General features: G+C 33.3%; 1 protein-coding gene across 1 annotated transcript in view; it reads right to left on the bottom strand.

The window, feature by feature from the left end:
* Positions 1-1,226: 1,226 nt before the first annotated feature.
* LOC115879535 (zinc finger protein 585A-like) overlaps positions 1,227-18,397 on the bottom strand; it is a 35,286-nt gene continuing 18,115 nt past the window's right edge. Inside the window, exons 10-11 of the mRNA XM_030896420.1 lie at positions 2,639-2,744; positions 1,227-2,584 (exon numbers count right to left, since the gene is read on the bottom strand). Of these exons, the coding sequence (XP_030752280.1) occupies positions 2,442-2,584; positions 2,639-2,744 (249 nt within the window). The 3' untranslated portion in view covers positions 1,227-2,441. The remainder of the gene's footprint in view (positions 2,585-2,638; positions 2,745-18,397) is intronic.

Raw genomic sequence — 18,397 nt, 5'->3', positions numbered from 1 at the left:
TTTAAACAAATTGAAACATCCCTAAGGAAAAAAATGTACATTAATCAGACCTCCAAGTGTTGTAAGTAATGTAAAAGTGACCAAGGATGACGTTCTGTTTACAAAACGAATTGCAAGTGTGCGAATACATATTGAACGTATAATAAATCGCTTGCGACATTTTAAAATGTTAGGATCCCACTCTACTATTTCTTCAGCAATGGTTCAAAAACTAGATAACATAGTTAGTATTTTCTGTGCCATAATAAACTTACAAAAACCCATTATAATACAATAGTACATTAAGATTATACTGTGTCTAAATAAAACAATGGTTTCCTAAACGATATTTTTATTAAGATCTTAAATGTTTATTCAGTAAAACTGCATACAGTAATTTAAAAATGTTGGTTATCCAAAAGTGTATGGCAGACAATAAGTCAATAAGACCTTTTGTAAAATCCTCATCATATTTAACGTTGATAACAGTAATTTCCTTGCCTTTGTAGTTTCAAAATTGGGGTGTGCTACGCAAAATATTTCTTTTTCAACACCTCTTGCTAACATTTGCAGATTTATTTGTGCTAAGTATTTTTTCCTTATTTCGTTATTGTTATTAACATATCTACTTGCGGTAAATTATGTGAATCTCCTTTCTGGAAACCCTCCTCCATATTTAGCAACAAATACAACTTCTTTTACGGTATTCAACAACAAAAATAATATTGTAACTGCTGTAAATGTCGACTGTACTTCAATACCTTGTATTGAAGTACATTGAGTGTCCCAGTCAAACTGAATCACGGTCTTGCCGTCGCAAGTGGAGCAGCGTGCGGCAGGCATGTGACGTCAGGCCAATGAGAGCGCGTTTATTTAATTTGAACGGAGCGCATAACTTCAAGAGTCTCTCTTGTCAAAGGAATTTATTTTTTTTGAAAAAAAGTTATTTAATTGGTATTATAATACTAAAACATTAATTTTTTACCGCTTTTAGTGCATTTTTTTTTAGTGAACAGACCTATTTCGTGTGGTGACAACTTGCCTCACTTTCAGCTGCCGTATTACCTGTCCCCTCTCTTTCCTTGTCTAAGCCTTATACGTTATACAGAGAATGCGCATTGATACTTAAATAACCGAATACGCTAATAAGGGATAACGTACCGTATGATCGAGAAAAAACGGCGTCAGCGATGGCTATGGAATGAAGATTGCTGTCATTTTATATGTAAATTTATATGGGAAATGTCATTGATGTTCATTTCCCAGCCAACTGGACGCCGTTTTTTTTCGATCATACGGTACTACGCTACTTACGGACAAATATCGGTAACGCTAATAACGTGAAAGTTTGTACACTGTTGTCGGATCTACTGCAGTCATTAAACATTTAATTAAAATAAATGTTAGGCAATGTAGTTTTATGAATAACTCTATATCTACTCGGAACGAATCCTCGAGTATTTCCTCGTCAGATTAATGACCTGCTTAGTAAAATATTATTAAAAAATTTATCTTCTAAACTTAAATTTGGCAACACCGGTATTGAATACCAGCTGTCAACAGATAGCACAAATGTTAATAGCACGAGTTAATAGTTGTAACAATCACCAAACTAAGAAATAAGACTCAACCTCTGACTAACATTCAATGATTCATACCTATAAATTATTTGACGCTTTGATTAGAATAATCGCCACCTGCCAAAATAAATAACGTAGTACATCCTGTAGTCAAGCCGCAAAAACGCTTTTCTGAAGACGCCAAAGGAAACGCAATTCGTTATTTTGCCAAGAGTGCACATTAGCAGTATAACGGATAACGTAAGGATAAGGTATAACGACTTAAAGCTGCAGAGGGCCTAAAAATTCTCTAATAGCGCACAAGTTGCATAGTTCATTAAAAAACTGTATATATGTTTGATAAATATATTTTATGAGAAATAGCAGTGTACGTAAAATTTATTACGAAATAATTCTATTATAAAACTGATTGCTTTATATATTCGCCATTTTTTTAGGTTTTATACAGCCGGTGGCGACCTTTGATGAGGCCGTTACTGGCTGAAATACATTTTAGTAGATGGAGCAGATGAGTATGTATAAGAATCCAAATTTTCGAAAAATCTTATCACGTCACCCGTTATCAATAACTTACCAACAGCCATGAATCACCAAGTGTATAATATGTCATGTGTATATATATCATCGTGCCGATTATTGTTCAAATTATTTTGGAGAAAGTAATATATTGTATTCTAATTTTTTTTTAAATGTACTTAATTACCCTCGAAGAAGTGGGGGACGGTATCACCACTTTGAGGTTTACACTTTGAACTGAATTAATATCAAAGATTTATCATTCTCAAAGATATATCTTATTCTGATCTCTAAAAAAATAAATATTTTTATAAAATACACCATATATAAGAGAAAACTAATTTAAAGATCTTGGTTTTCAAAACTCTACATTAATTTTGTCATTTTATATTCACTTCTTACAACTTTTTGCAAAGGCATTTCAGGGTGCTTTTTCTTCTGATGTTTTTGCATTGTTGTCTTATCATGATAAGCGTTGCCACAGGAAATACACTGAAAAGGTTTCTCGCCTAAAATACATTTTTAAGATTAAAATAACCTAATTAAGCTGGAAAAAAAAATACCAGTGTGTGTACGCATATGTATTTCCATTATGTGCTGGAATGGAAAAGTTTTTTCACATATTTTACATTTAAATGGCATTTTTCCAGTATGTTGATACATATGAACCTAAAAAATATTAGATTTTTTAATGTACAATGAAAAATTATTAAGTAGTAGGATAGATATTAACTTAATAAAAACTTTTTCACTTTGTGAAACTTCGGTTATCTTGATTATATTATTATATTTGGAACGTTTTGAGATAACCGTAAGAGTTCAATTATTATTCAATACCTATTTGTTTTTTGAATATAAAGATAATTAATTATATAAGATATATGGATCATTAATTAATAAAATTAAAATATAATATATATATATATATATATATATATATATATATATATATATATATATATATATATATATATATATATATATATATATATATATATATATATATATATATATATATATATATATATATATATATATATATATAGCCCTTTTATCGGAGCCCTTTGCTTCGTAGGAGATATAGGATCCTATATATATATATATATATATATATATATATATATATATATATATATATATATATATATATATATATATATATAGATTTATTAAACCGCTTATACGAGCCCAAAAAACTACGTGGCTTCATTGGGCTCAGACCCGATTTCGACATTTCAGGCCCGGGGTCGGGTCTGAGTACGATTTCAGTGGTTATCGTCTAGAACGGTTTCCCCACTTCCCTGACCAAATTTCAGCTGGGCCTGAAAAATGGTTTTATGTTTTTATATACGATTGGGGTACACCGGTATTGTCACGGGCGGCGCCACCTTCGACATTAGTATAAGTGTATAAGCCGATTTACGTTGAATCGATGTATTCAGACCCAAGAACCGGCAACACGGTAAAGCAAACTATTAAAGGGAAACGAAGATATAGCCGTGTTATATTTGGTAGAAAACAAAATGCTCATACTTTAATTAGAATATTAAGAAATTCAGACAAAAAAAATCCGGTCGTTCGGCTAATAAATATTAGAAACAAAATTATTTCGATCGGCGGGTCAAAAATTGTACGAGTACCTAAAAATTTATTTCGATGCTATGATTTCGTTGTAGAAGTAACTAAATTTTTTTTCATCTAAATCGATCAGCGCGTCGTGTCAAAGAATTGTAGGAGTAACTACAAATTTATTTCGATGCTGTGATTTCGCTGTAGAAGTACCTAAAATTTTTTCGTCTAAATCGATCGTCGTGTCAAAAAATTGTACGATTACCTAGAAATTTATTTCGATACTATGACTTCGTTGTAGAAGTATTTAAAAATTATTTTCATTTAAATCGATCGTCGTATACCGGGTGCGTCTCAAAAGTTGCTTACCCCTACAACTTTTTTATTTTGTCAGATAAAAAAACGAGTTTTGGTATGTTTTTGTTATTAAAATGATAACATAAATTAGGATTGATTGACGTATTCAATTGTTTTTGGTCACTTCCTGTTTCACCGGAAATGACTGCAACTTTTGATTTTTAAATGACACCCCCGGTATGTTTTTACATTATTCGATAGAAAATCACACTCTGAATAGAATGGCATATCATAATATGTCAATTTTTGACATTTTCACATATGATTTATTTGTAACATGCGGTTCATAATGACAATTTGACTCGAGTACCAAATTGTGGTACCAAATTATTCGTAGAAAAATGCTTTTTCCAAATATGCTATCGAGCCACCTTTGTTCCGTTTGAAAAAATTGAGATATGATTAAAAATTCGATTTTGATATCTTATAACGGGCCCGGACAAGACACGAAAATCATTAGACTATCAAATCTATTTTTCCAAGGCTCCTTGATTAAAAATTAGTGTTTTTAACACATCCATGGCACTCTATAATAGATAGAAATTTAAAATAAGATTTTTTAAGCAAAAATGTCAAAAGTTGACATATTATGATATATTATTCTATTCAGAGTGTCATTTTCTATCGAATAATGTAAAAACATACCGGGGGTGTCATTTAATAATCAAAAGTTGTAGTCGTTTCCGGTGAAACTGGAAGTGACCAAAAACAATTGAATACGTCAATCAATTCCAATTTATGTCATATACTAACATACCAAATCTCGTTTTTTTTATCCAAAAAAAAATAAATAAAAAAGTTATAGCGGTGGACCACTTTTGAGACGCACCCAGTATAAAATGACAGCAACCTTCATTTCATAGCCATCGCTGACGCTGATTTTTTTTCGATTATACGGTAGCTAATCAGTATAATAATTAATTTTATTAGATTACTACGTTCACTAAGATCTAAAATAGTAATTTTAGTGTAACAAAAATGTTGATTGCTACAAGTAATAACGTTGTATATTCAGTTTACAGCTGGATGCTATCTACCAACACCCTGTAAATATGACAAACACGTTCTATGGTTGCATCTCTATAATATGTTCTACATTCTATCTATATTTACTTCGTAGTCGAAAACTTAGTTAGAGTAATATATGGTAATATAATATTAATATTCATTGATTGCAATATGAATGAGAATAGTGCTTTGTTTTAATCATAATTCTAATAAATTGAACTTGAAAGTATGGGTTTACCAGAAAAGTAGGTGGTTCCCATTCTATACAAATAGGGAATTCCCAGAAGTTCATGCTTTTAAACCTACACTTTTTTTACTACTTTACTGCTATAGGAATTTTATTTAAATTTAAATGATTACATTACACTTTTAAACATTTTGTTTACAGTTTCATCCAAACTCAACTCGCCAGATTAGACTTTAAATTATTTATATTTTGTGATGGGAATTCGTTACAATTATTTTGTTGGGTGTCGAAAAATAAACTTTATGATAAAACTCGAAGAATTTCAACAAATCACTTTTATTAACAAACTGTACGTTTCCGTGACAAATTAAATCATATGTTTTTTCTACCTACTGTCCCTCGCTCTTTTTTATAATGGACTCGTCCAAGCGGTCCGAGAGCCAAGAGGGGCCCTATAATAATAATACCGTATGATCGAAAAAAAAACGGCGTCCAGTTGGCTTGGAAATGACGATCAATGATATTTCCCATATAATTTTACATATAAAATGACAGCGATCTTCATTTTATAGCCATCGTTGACGCCGTTTTTATTCGATCATATGGTAGTTCTCTGTTCCAATTGAAGAATAGACTTTACTTATTAGATAAGTATACACATGGCATATGTATGATTCCAAAAAACGGCGTTAATTTACCTTTGAAAACAATCGTCAGAATCGATCGTCGTGTCAAAAAATTGTACGAGTATCTAAAGTTTTTTTCATCTAAATCGATCACCGTGTCAAAAAATTGTACGAGTATCTAAAAATTTATTTTGATGCTATGATTTCGTTGTAGAAGTATCTAAAAATTTATTTCGTGCTATTATTTCGTTATAGAAGTACCTAATTGTACGTAGAAATACCTAGAGATTTATTTCGGTACTATGATTTCGTTGTAGTAGTACCTAAAATATTTTTCGTTTAAATCGGTCGTCGTATTTGTGTTTTAACATTATTCGATACAAAATTACACTCTGAGGGTGCATCCACACTATTCTAAAAACGGCGTATCTGCGTAACGGCGTAACGACCTTGAATCGATTTCCAGTACTTCTATGGGCTGAAATTTTTGACAGATGAATTTGACAGATAAAATTTCTGATAGATGAATTTTTCAGCCAATAGAATTACTGGAAATCTATTCAAGGTCGTTACGCCGTTACGCCGATACGCCGTTTTTAGGATAGTGTGGATACCTAAATCTATCGAGGCGACGCGACGCGACGCGAAGGGTCAAAAATTGTACGAGTAAAAAACTTTAGGTACTTCTCTATATGTATAACCATATGCGAAAATGTCAAAAAATTGACATATTATATGTCATTCTATTGAGGGTGCATCCACACTATCCTAAAAACGGCGTATCGGCGTAACGGTGTAACGACCTTGAATCGATTTCCAGTAATTCTATTGGCTGAAATTTTTGACAGATCAATTTGATAGATAAAATTTCTGACAGATGAATTTTTCAGCCAATAGAATTACTGGAAATCTATTCAAGGTCGTTACGCCGTTACGCCGATACGCCGTTTTTAGGATAGTGTGGATGCACCCTCAATAGAATGACATCATAATATGTCAATTTTTTGACATTTTCTCATATGGTTTATTTGAAATTGTAACATGCGGTTCATAATGACAATTTGACTCGAAATACCATGTGTGTGGTACCAAATTATTCGTAAAAAATGCTTTTTCCAAATATGCTAACGAGCCTCCCTTGTTCCGTTTGGAAAAATTGAGATATGATTAAAAATACGATTTGGGCATCTTATAACAACGGGCCCGGACAAGACACGAAAATCATTAGATTATCAAATCTATTTTTCCAAGGCTCCTTGATTAAAAATTAGTGTTTTTAACACAGCCATGGCACTCTAGATTGAAATTTAAAATACAATTTTTTTAAAGCGAGAATGTCAAAAGTTGACATATGATATGTCATTCGATTCAGAGTGTCATTTTCTATCAAATAATGTAAAAATATACCCGGGGTGTCATTTAAAAATCAAAAGTTGTAGTCATTTCCGGTAAAACAGGAAGTGACCAAAAACAATTGAATACGTCAATCATTCCTAATTTCCGTCATATACTTACATACCAAATCTCGTTTTTTTATCTAAAAAAAATTAAAAAGTTATAGCGGTGAGCCACTTTTGAGACGCACCCGGTATAAAATGACAGCAATCTTCATTTCATGCCACCGCTGACGCCGTTTTTTTTTCGATTATATGGTAGTTAATCAGTACAATAATTAATTTTATTACATTACTACGTTCACTAAGATCTAAAATAGTAATTTTAGTGTAACAAAAATGTTGATTGCTACAGTAATACGTTGTATATTCAGTTTACGGTTGGATGCTATCTACCAACACCATATAAATATAACAAACACGTTCTATGGTTGCAGGTTGCATCTCTATAATATGTTCTATCTTCTATCTATGTTTACTTACTATGTATTCGAAAACTTAATTTGAGTAATATATGGTAGTATAATATTATTAATATTAATATTCATTAATCGCAATATGAATGAGAATAGTGCTTTCCTTTAATCACAATTCTAATAAATTGAACTTGAAAGTATGTTTCCCAGAAAAGTAGGTGGTTCCCAGACTATATACAAATAGGGAATTCCCAGAAGTTCATGCTTTTAAACCTACACTTTTTTTACTACTTTACTGCTATATGAATTTTATTTAAATTTAAATGATTACATTACACTTTTAAACATTTTGTTTACAGTTTCATCCAAACTCAACTCGCCAGATTAGACTTTAAATTATTTATATCTTGTGACGGGGATTCGTTACGTATTTAGACTCGTCCAAGCGGTCCGAGAGGGGCCCTATAATAATAATAGTTCTCTGTTACAATTTTTAAATAAAACTTGTAGAAACAATCTTAAAGAATACTTTCTACCTATTTTGATTTTTTTCGTCTGAATTAATCTCTTAATATTCTAAATGAATACACTTTACTTATTAGATAAGTATACACATGGCATACATATGATTCCAAAAAACGGCGTCAAATTACCTTTGAAATGACAATCGTCAGAATCGATCGTCGTGTCAAAAAATTGTACGAGTATCTAAAGTTTTTTTTTATCTAAATCGATCACCGTGTCAAAAAATTGTACGAGTTCCTAAAAATTTATTTTGATGCTATGATTTTGTTGTAAAAGTACCTAAAGATTTTTTTCATCTAAATCGATCGAGGCGACGCGACGCGACGCGAAGGGTCAAAAATTGTACGAGTAAAAAACTTTAGATACTTCTCTATATGTATAACCATATGCGAAAAGAAAATGTCAAAAAAATTGACATATTATATGTCATTCTATTGAGGGGTGCATCCACACTATCTAAAAGCGGCGTATCGGCGTAACGGCGTAACGACCTTGAATCGATTTTCAGTAATTCTATTGGCTGAAATTTTTGACAGATCAATTTGACAGATAAAATTTCTGACAGATGAATTTTTCAGCCAATAGAATTACTGGAAATCTATTCGCTGTCGTTACGCTGTTACGCCGATACGCCGTTTTTAGGGATAGTGTAATGCACCCTCAATAGAATGACATATAATATGTCAATTTTTTTACATTTTCGCATATGGTTATACATATAGAGAAGTACCTAAAGTTTTTTTCATCTAAATCGATCATCGTGTCGAAAAATTGTACGAGTACCTAAAATTTATTTCGGTACTATGATTTCATTGTAGTAGTACCTAAATTTTTTTTTCGTCTAAATCTATCGTCGTTTCAAAGAATTGTACAAGTACCTAAAAATTTATTTCGTGCTATGATTACGTTATAGAAGTGCCTAAAGATTTTTTTCATCTAAATCGATCGACGGGTCAAAGAATTGTACGAGTACCTAAAGATTTATTTCGGTGGTATGATTTCATTGTCGAAGTAATTACATCAAAGTAATTACGATCATCGTATATATGATAGTGACTGTAACGATAAGGCCGCCGTTTTGAAATGATATTTCTCCCCACAGGAAAAAGTTTACACAAAAAGGTACCGTATGATCGAAAAAAAGCGGCGTCCAGTTGGCTTGGAAATGACGATCGATGACATTCCCCATATAATTTTACATATAAAATGGCAGCACTTTTCATTTCATTGCCATCGCTGACGCCTTTTTTTTCGATCATAAATATGATAGTATTCAGTTATTTCACAATAATTAATTTTATTGCATTATGTCGTTCAGTGAGATCTAAAATAGTAATTTCAGTGAAACAAAAATTTTGACGGCTACACGTATTCTTTAAACTGTGGCTACACACTACAGTAATACGTATATTCAGTTTACTTTTAACTTTTTTTCTTTTAAATTATAAAGATAATATACGGGGTTCCATCATCACTTAGTAAACATTTACAAAATCTACTAAATGAAATTGATAATGCATTGTAACTTGATTATGCTTAATACAAAGAAATTTAATTTTTAAAGAAATTTCAGATAAAAACGCCTTCGTACAGATGCATTTATAAGACAGAATATATCTAATACTAACAATAAGTACAATAATATTCACTATAGCAGAAATGCACCGTTTTTACTTCTGCACTGTCATCAATTACCGCGTCAAAAGGTCCGTTCGTCTAATTCTAATATAAATATTTGAGAATTAAAAGCGGCAACATCGTGGGTCTGGTGAAAACGAAGAAACCTCTATTTTTTATATAAATGGGACAAATTAAACGGTCCAGCATCAGGGCCTGAAGACATCGCTTGAACATTTTTCGTCCGATATACCCCGGGTCTGACGGCCTATCTTAAACGTACCGGGTCTGACTCCGTCGATTTAATATATATATATATCACAGTATATATATATATATATATATATATATATATATATATATATATATATATATATATATATATATATAGGATCCTATATCTCCTACGCGAAGCAAAGGGCTTCAGTGAAAGCTCTCCATCGGGTTCTGTGTTTTTGGCAGTTGTTTTGCTTCCTTCCATGTTGACCCTACTTGTTGAAGCTCATCCAGTATGGAACGTCTCCATGTTTGAGCAGGTCGTCCTTGCTTTCTTTTTTCTTGGGGATTCCACTCCAACGCTGATCTCGCTATATTACTATCAGGTTTCCGCAAAGTGTGACCTATCCAACCCCATTTTCTTTTGAGGATTTCAATGCCTACTTCTTGTTGGTTTGTAAGATGAAGCAGGTCGGTGTTACGTATGGTGTCTGGCCAAAAGATTTTAAGTATTTTCCGCAAGCAGCGATTGATAAACACCTGTGGACGGTTGATGGATATTTTTGTCACTCTCCATATCTCGCAGCCATATAATAAAACTGGTATGACGTTGGAATTGAATATTCTTAATTTTGTTTGTATGGAGAGTTGACGGGAGGTCCAAACTGATTTTAGTTGACCAAAGGCTCGCTGTGCCTTCCTGATCCTGCTGACAATATCCGCGTCTGCGCCACCGTTTGCTGTTACAATACTTCCCAGGTAAGTAAACTCTGTTACATTCTCGACATGTTTGATTCCTACATTGAATGGAGTGTTGTTGTTTGTATTAATGCGCATTGACTTTGTTTTTCGATGTTTATGCTTAATCCTACTTTGTTTGCTTCTGTTTTTAGACGACGTCTGAGCATCATTTCCATGTCTTTGAAGGATTGCGTTGTGAGACAGATATCATCAGCATAATCAAGATCCGTCAGATGCGATGTCAGAGTCCATTGTACTCCCCTAATGTTTGCTGTGGCTTTAGTCAAAACGCTGTCGAGCACGATATTAAATAAAAGCGGCGATAATGTGCAACCCTGCTTTACTCCTGTCCCTAAGTTAAAACTGTCGCTGGTTCTACCGTTGTACAGCAGATTGCATTCTGTGTTTCTGTAGAGTTCCTTGATTATATTAATTAGTTTTTCCAGAACACCTTTTTTTCCATACCATCGCATGGGGGATACTGTCAAAAGCTTTGACGAAATCTATGAATAATAAGAATAAAGGTGACCTAAATTCTATTGACTGCTCTATGATAATGCGCAATGTGTTAATATGGTCAATGCACGAGTGGTTCGGTCGGAAACCAGCATGGTTCTCTCTCAGAGTAGGCTCTATATAGGAGTTTAACCTTAAATGAACTATAGAGGATATTATCTTGTGAATGGTGTTTAACAAAACAATACCTCTCCAGTTGTCACAGTTAGTGGTATCTCCTTTTATAATAAAATATAAAATAACATTAATAAATTATTTATTTAATCTAATTTATTATTGATTTTATTAAAATTTATAAAACTGATTCTCAGTGCTACCTACAACTAATTAAAAAAAAATAATGAGATATAACATACTTTCAAAAAATCAAAATTTTTTTAGCATCCTGTAACTATAAAATTATGTATTTCCGCACCCATACCTACTTATGGAAACTTTTTTCATATTTTATTAAGGACTCAATAAGTCTGTACTTACTTACACTTTGGCCAGTTAAAAGGACATTGGACATTAAACAAATTTAAAAGTTGCTCGCATTAAGGCAAATTGAGCGGGCAGCCAGAGTAGTCCTCCTACTCTGGGTGCCCGCTTACCAAGGGATAGAAGGCAATGGAAAAGCAAACGATGTAGCTAGGAAAGGCGCGAACGTTCCACTAACTGGATCAGAACCGTTTTCATTTCCGGAATTTCAAAGCGGAACTGAAGAAGCTGGAGGACCCCCCAATGGTCTAAGAGACTCGAAAAGTTCCTCAGAACTTACCACCGAAAAAAGGCAAAGACTTTCCTTGATTTAAGTAAGAACAATCTTCGGATTGTCACGGGGTTTCTAGCAGGACACTGTCTCCTCAACGAACACCTCAGGAGATTGAAACTGAGAAACAACGGCGAATGCAGATTCTATGAGAAAAATGGAGAAACACCAAAACACCTTATCACTGAGTGCGCCGAGACGACAACCGTTCGTGCCATAAACTTTGGTACGGCTGATGTTGAAGCTGGAGAACTGGCCTCTGTGGAACCGTCTCAGATACTGGCTTGTGTCAAAGCCCTGAGACTGTATGATGACTTATAACCCGCTATAACTCAAGAAAGGGGAACACACAATAGATCTGTAAGGTCCCGGTGATTAAACCCCCTCCTAAACATGTCATAAAAATTTTTCTGCGAAAATCCATCTTTTTCAAGCTTTTCAACTTTAGAATAGCTGACATCAGGGCTACTTTCGTTTACTTGAAATCAGTTATGTATGAAATATTTGTTTATTTAGTATTTGGAAGCCTTTTTGAATAGTATGTCACAAAAAACTTTCTGCGGTAATGCATAATTTACCGTTTTTTAACTTTCGAATAGCTAAAACCAGTTACATGAAAACACGTTTCTGTTTTTCATTCTAGAAATTTTTCTAAACATAGACACGCAAAAAACTGCTCGCGGAAGTGTATCATTTTCATTTATTGATAAAATATTGTAAAATATAGCAATATTGCAAAAGCACTCCGCAATTGAGAATTCATAAATAGACGCGATTTAGCTTACAGCGATTTTGATTGCTTTGGTTAGGTTTGTTTTGATTTGGTTTGGATTGTTGGTGCATTTTTGCTTATTTTCGTTTTTTCTCGGTATGGTATTGATGTCTAAATTACAGTATCTACTAGGTTAAGTTCATACCTGCACAAGAAAAGTGTTTAGAATGTAAAGCAGGTACACGTTTTTATGTAACTGATTTCAATTATTCTAAAGTCGGAAAAAAGAGAACGATGCATTTCCGCAGAGAAATTTTTATGATTTTGTGTTTGGGGAGGCTTCTATATACTGAATGTTTTGTAGTTTTTTTTGTAAGTGATTTCAAGTAAAACAAAAACTTTTAGAAAAATATACTAGTGATAACAACTATACAGGTCCCTGATGAATTTGTCAACACTTTTTTAGCATAAAGATATATTGAACTTTTAGTAACTTTTGCCCTCGAAATTTCATTCGAATCACTAAAGGCAAGAGAATAATAACAACTAAAAAAAATCAAGACTGTAGCTACAAAACAAAGCAGAATCGGACCTATATTGATATAAAAAATAAATCTTATTTTACGTGAGGGCCACTGGACACTAACTCTGAGAGTTTAGTTAAAAAACAACGCATAGACCGGTTCTTCTCAGAACCAACTCTGACGATTGCCAGCATAAATATTGAAGGACTCGCTAACAATAAACAATTTCCTGTTTATCGGAGAATTCTGAAAACACAGAAGTGTGACATTCTGTGCATCCAGGAAACACAGAGAGGCATTCATGCCTCACGACCTAGCATACCTGGTATGCGATTTGTCATCGAGATACCCCATAACAAACACGGCAGTGTAATACTAGTCGAAATGGGCAGCGTAGTGACAACAGTAAGATCGACAAATGAAAATGGTGTTGAAATTCTCTCCATAGATGTAGGCAAATGTACCGGGAGCCAACTAAGAATGGGCGCCGCGGCCGGCTGTATCTCAGAAACTACTTATCGTATAACCACGGCATATAAATCACACGGCAGGCCAACTCGCTTTGGCGGGAACGCTACGCTCATACCCTTGCGCACGCCGCCATTATGGGTGCCAGCGACAGAAATTAACCAGTGTCGTAGTCTTTTTCATCGACAACATACAGTTACGGCAGCTTTGAGTCAGTAGCGTGCGGCTTAATTTATTTCATTCTTTTCATGAGTGATATATTTTGTTTTTTTTAGTTTTATTTTTGTTTTTTTGTGTGATATGTTTGGTTTTTGTAGTTTAGTAGTACAATGGAAGTCCGAAATTCTTTTAGTTTTAATACTCAATCATTGTCTACGGCATTCAAAGTAATTTTTATTAGGCATCCTGCAAAATGACAAACAAGATTCATTTCAAAATTACTGTTTTTCTGATTATCCGTATCTATTTTTAATTTTTATGGATAGCTCATGACAATTCAGAGAGAAAAGAACAGAGGTCTCGTTGTTTTTTATAAGGTCTGCCGTTTTTAATAAGATGTTTGCCAGATCATTTTGGCAATTTTCAGTACCCGTGTGTAATAATCGGACACAAAGTTTTTTAAATGTTCTTCTAAACTGAATGAACTTATCCTGGATGGGAATAATGATAGGTTTACAAGATATTGGAATTACAAGAATTACAAGATAAAGTTGTCGTATAGTCTATAAAATGAATAACTTTGAATTTTGACCGTTATTTTTTACAAACATGGCAAATATAAAATCCCTCTATCCAAAAAGTTACTGATATTCTTTAAAATGAGTGCCTGAACGAATCAGAGAGGTAACTCCTTTTACTTTCGTGATATAGAAAAGGAAAATAATAAAATAAGTGACAGTTCTTCCTCTTCTTGCAAAAATCAACGCGAAATGTCATAATTGGCAAAAGTAAAATGTCATCAGCCTTTGACATTTCTAAATATCAGACCAACGTCGTCTCTAATAGAACAGCCTCGGAGCGAGATTTATGACGTCACGCTAGTTAGATACCACGGATTAATAAATATGTTGTAGAATACACGGAAAATATAATTATTCCTCGTATTTTTGGTTTGTATTTTAAAAATGATATAGTTTACATGAAATATACATAATATATAGTTAATAAATACAATATATATATATACCTATTTATAGTAATAAATACTTTGGCAAATAAAACTATGAACCATACAAATGCAGCAAATGTTTTACAATATACAGATAATGAATAGGTACATAAGATAACGGGTAAAATGTAAAATATATTTTAAATTTTGGGGTTTGAAAATCGATCTAATTTAACAAAAAACATTCAGTATCTACTAATAGTGATATATTATTATTTGCATTCACAAAATTTATATGTATATTTTGCAAGCATCAATGTTCGAAAAATTATATTTGCAAATAATACAATATCATAGAAAAAAAGGCGTCAACGACGGCTATGAAATAAAGATCGCTGTCATTTTATATGTAAAATTATTCTAAAATTTTTGATTTTCTTGGGATTTAGGTTCGGGAAAAACGCTGATTAAGTTTTCATTTGGTTTCTCATTATTTTTTTTAGTTTAAAAAAACGTCATAGCTGACGTTTATAGCCTTCATCAGTGTTGTGTCATATGAAAAAAATAGTGTCGAATATAATCCAAAAAATTACATATACGAGGAATAATTATGTTTTCCATGTATTCATGTATTCTACAACATATTTATTAATCCGTAGTATCTAACTAGCGTGACGTCATAAATCTCGCTCTGAGGCTGTTCTATTAGAGACGGCATTGTATCAGCATGACCGCAAGTTGCTAACCTAATAAAATTTACACTAGAAAAGCCTGCGGGAACTGTCAAGTTCAAAGTTATTCGTTTCACAGACTATACCAGATTTTTATGAGTGCAACTGTACACTCAAATCTCGCGACAAGCTTTTATATAATATAAAATTGTGTAATGACGTTATAAGTTCATAATAAAAGTTATAAAAAAAGAGTTTATTATTATTTTTCTTTTTAATGTATTTAAATAAAAGCTTGTTTTTAAAAAGTTTTTTTTCTTAAATTTATTTTTTACTTTTTAAGCTATGCTGGTTTCTCAGTGCCGCACACTTAAACTCAATTCTTTTTCTTAAATAACTTCCTATGGGTATCCTAATTATATGTATATCGATTTCATAAAAAAAGGAGAACTTAAAAAAAACGACATCTGTCAAATTTGACAGTTCAAATGTGAGACAGATAAAATGAAAACCGACTATGGGATAGGGAGCATCCAATATATCCATTTTTATCAAAATTGGACTACTTTAAGAATTTTTTGGCAGCTGTCAAATTTGACAGCTCAATTTTTTTTTCTTTCATTTTAACCCATGGCCATCCTATATATAGATTTTTATCAAAATCGGCACATCATTGAAATTTTTTTGACAGCTGTTAAATTTAACAGCTCAATTTTTTTTCTTTCATTTTAGCCCATGGCCATCCTATATACCGATTTTTATCAAAATCGGACAATTTTGAAATTTTTTTGACAGCTGTCAAATTTGACGGCTCAAATTTTTTTTTGACGGCTCGGTTTTTAAAAATATAGTCAAACAGTTATATTTAAATTCATCAGTTACTTTTCTTCCTTTAATGATTTGTTAATTTGTGCAATTTGAATATTAACAAAATTTGCTATGTCCATTGATGGACATAATTTGTACGTAGCCTCTTTAGATTGTTCAATAGATATTTTATTGGATATTTCTTTAATTCTTGTTTGTAACTCCTGGCATGTTTTTTAATTTTAATTGTCTATTCTCTAAAGTTAAATGTTTAATTGATTTTTTCATTTTTACTTTTTGAGGAGTATGCGCGGTTAACGATTCATTTGTTTAGATAAAAGTATTGTGTAAATAAAATTCAGTTTCAGTCAATTACGGTATTTTTTTTTAATACGACCCTGTCTATCAATAGTTTATTTTCTGGGAAATTTTTTGATACGTTTTAATCCGGCCCTGACTCGGCACCCATAATGGTGTTTTCAAGGTCAAATTTTATAGAAATTTTAAACAATGGGATCTGGGCAGAGTTAGCCTGCCGTGTGATTTATATGCCGTGGTATAACTTTGGGAAAAAAATTGTAATAAGTAAATCGGCCAACAGAAATCGCTGGAAATTATTTTCAAGTTCGAAAAATGTCCGCTCCTAAAGAATTACGAAGTAGATGCACGTAAAAAAATTAGAACTGGCGCCAGAAAAATCGGAGGCTGTATTACTAAACTAGCGGAAGTATGCAAGAATGCTTACCATCGACGTTCGGCACATGGAGATAGAAACTAAATCTAACGTCAGATATCTGGGTGTTATTCTCGATAGTGGAGCCACATGAAACAGGCGTGCAAAAAGACGGAGAGGTAAGCTCTGCTACTATCCAGGCTGAACAGAAATCGAACAGAACCACCGAGCAAAAAAGAAAACTCCTTAGTGCTGTAACCCACTCAATTTTACTTTACGCGGCACCTGTCTGGCAGGAAACCTTAAAATGTGACAAATACAAACAGCTCTATCAGAAAGTGCAGAGGAGGGTTGCTATGCGAATATGCAGTTCCTTCCGCACAATTTCTACAAGTGCTGATGGTAATTTCAGGAACCATAGCAATTGCATTACAGGCAGGTGAGCGAGGCAGAGCGTAGAGAAGGGACAAGAGGGGAAAGTTGGAAGAAAGGGAATTAACTTTAGAACTATGGCAGAAAAGTTGGGAGCTGGAAACAAATGTGGGGCAATGGACCAAGCGTTTGATACCTGATGATCAAAAGAACACATGGATCAACGAACCCTGAATCAAAAGAACACGTGGCGAGGTAAATTACTTCCTCACACAAATCCTATCGGGCCATGGGTGCTTTGAAGCATATTTCTGTCGGTTCAAATTAACCAACACACCAAGATGTTACTACTGCGACCACGTGGAAGACACCTTTTTTGGGTGCGCGCAGTGGAGCGACAAACGGGTAGTGTGGGTAAAAATCCCACACTACCTGAACTTAACAACGCACAGGTGACTTTTGAAGATTTTTCCCTTTACAGCAAAAAAAAACATGTAGAAACATGTAGAAAACAATATATGAAATTTTCTACCTACCCAACCCTGCTTACAAGCACTATTGTCAAAAAACCATACACAAAGTCACCAAAAGAAATCACCTGCTGAAAAAGCTCTGTGGAAGTAGGTGGGGCGCTAATCCGACAACTCTAAGGACAAGAGCACAAGCCTTATGTTTCTCAGCTGGTTTTTCATGCTTGTCCCGTTTGGTGCAGATCTGTCCATGTTAAGCAAGTCGATGTGGCTCTGAATGAGACGTGCAGAATAATAACTGGCTGCATGAAGTCAACACATATAAACAGATTATACAAGGCAGCAGACTTTGACTTCCCCGCAACCCGCAACATGTCGTAGTAACAACCGTTGTAAAACACCCCCGAGACGACTGATATCCCGTCGAGACTTCCGAAGAAATAATTGTGGTGATTAAAAAAAAACAAATATTTAATACTTTGCTATCAGAATATAAACGAAAATAAAATAAAAAAAGTTTCGAACTCGGACTTCCCGCTTCATAGGCGGAACCTTTTCGCGTCACGCTATGGAGACTTGCTCGATTTATATTCA

The sequence above is a fragment of the Sitophilus oryzae genome, unplaced genomic scaffold, assembly GCF_002938485.1.
Source record: "Sitophilus oryzae breed Bouriz unplaced genomic scaffold, Soryzae_2.0 scaffold_1582_pilon_pilon, whole genome shotgun sequence".
Lineage (NCBI taxonomy): Eukaryota > Metazoa > Arthropoda > Insecta > Coleoptera > Curculionidae > Sitophilus > Sitophilus oryzae.
Note: the sequence above shows the minus strand (reverse complement) of the source record. Positions and strands in the feature narration are given on the sequence as shown.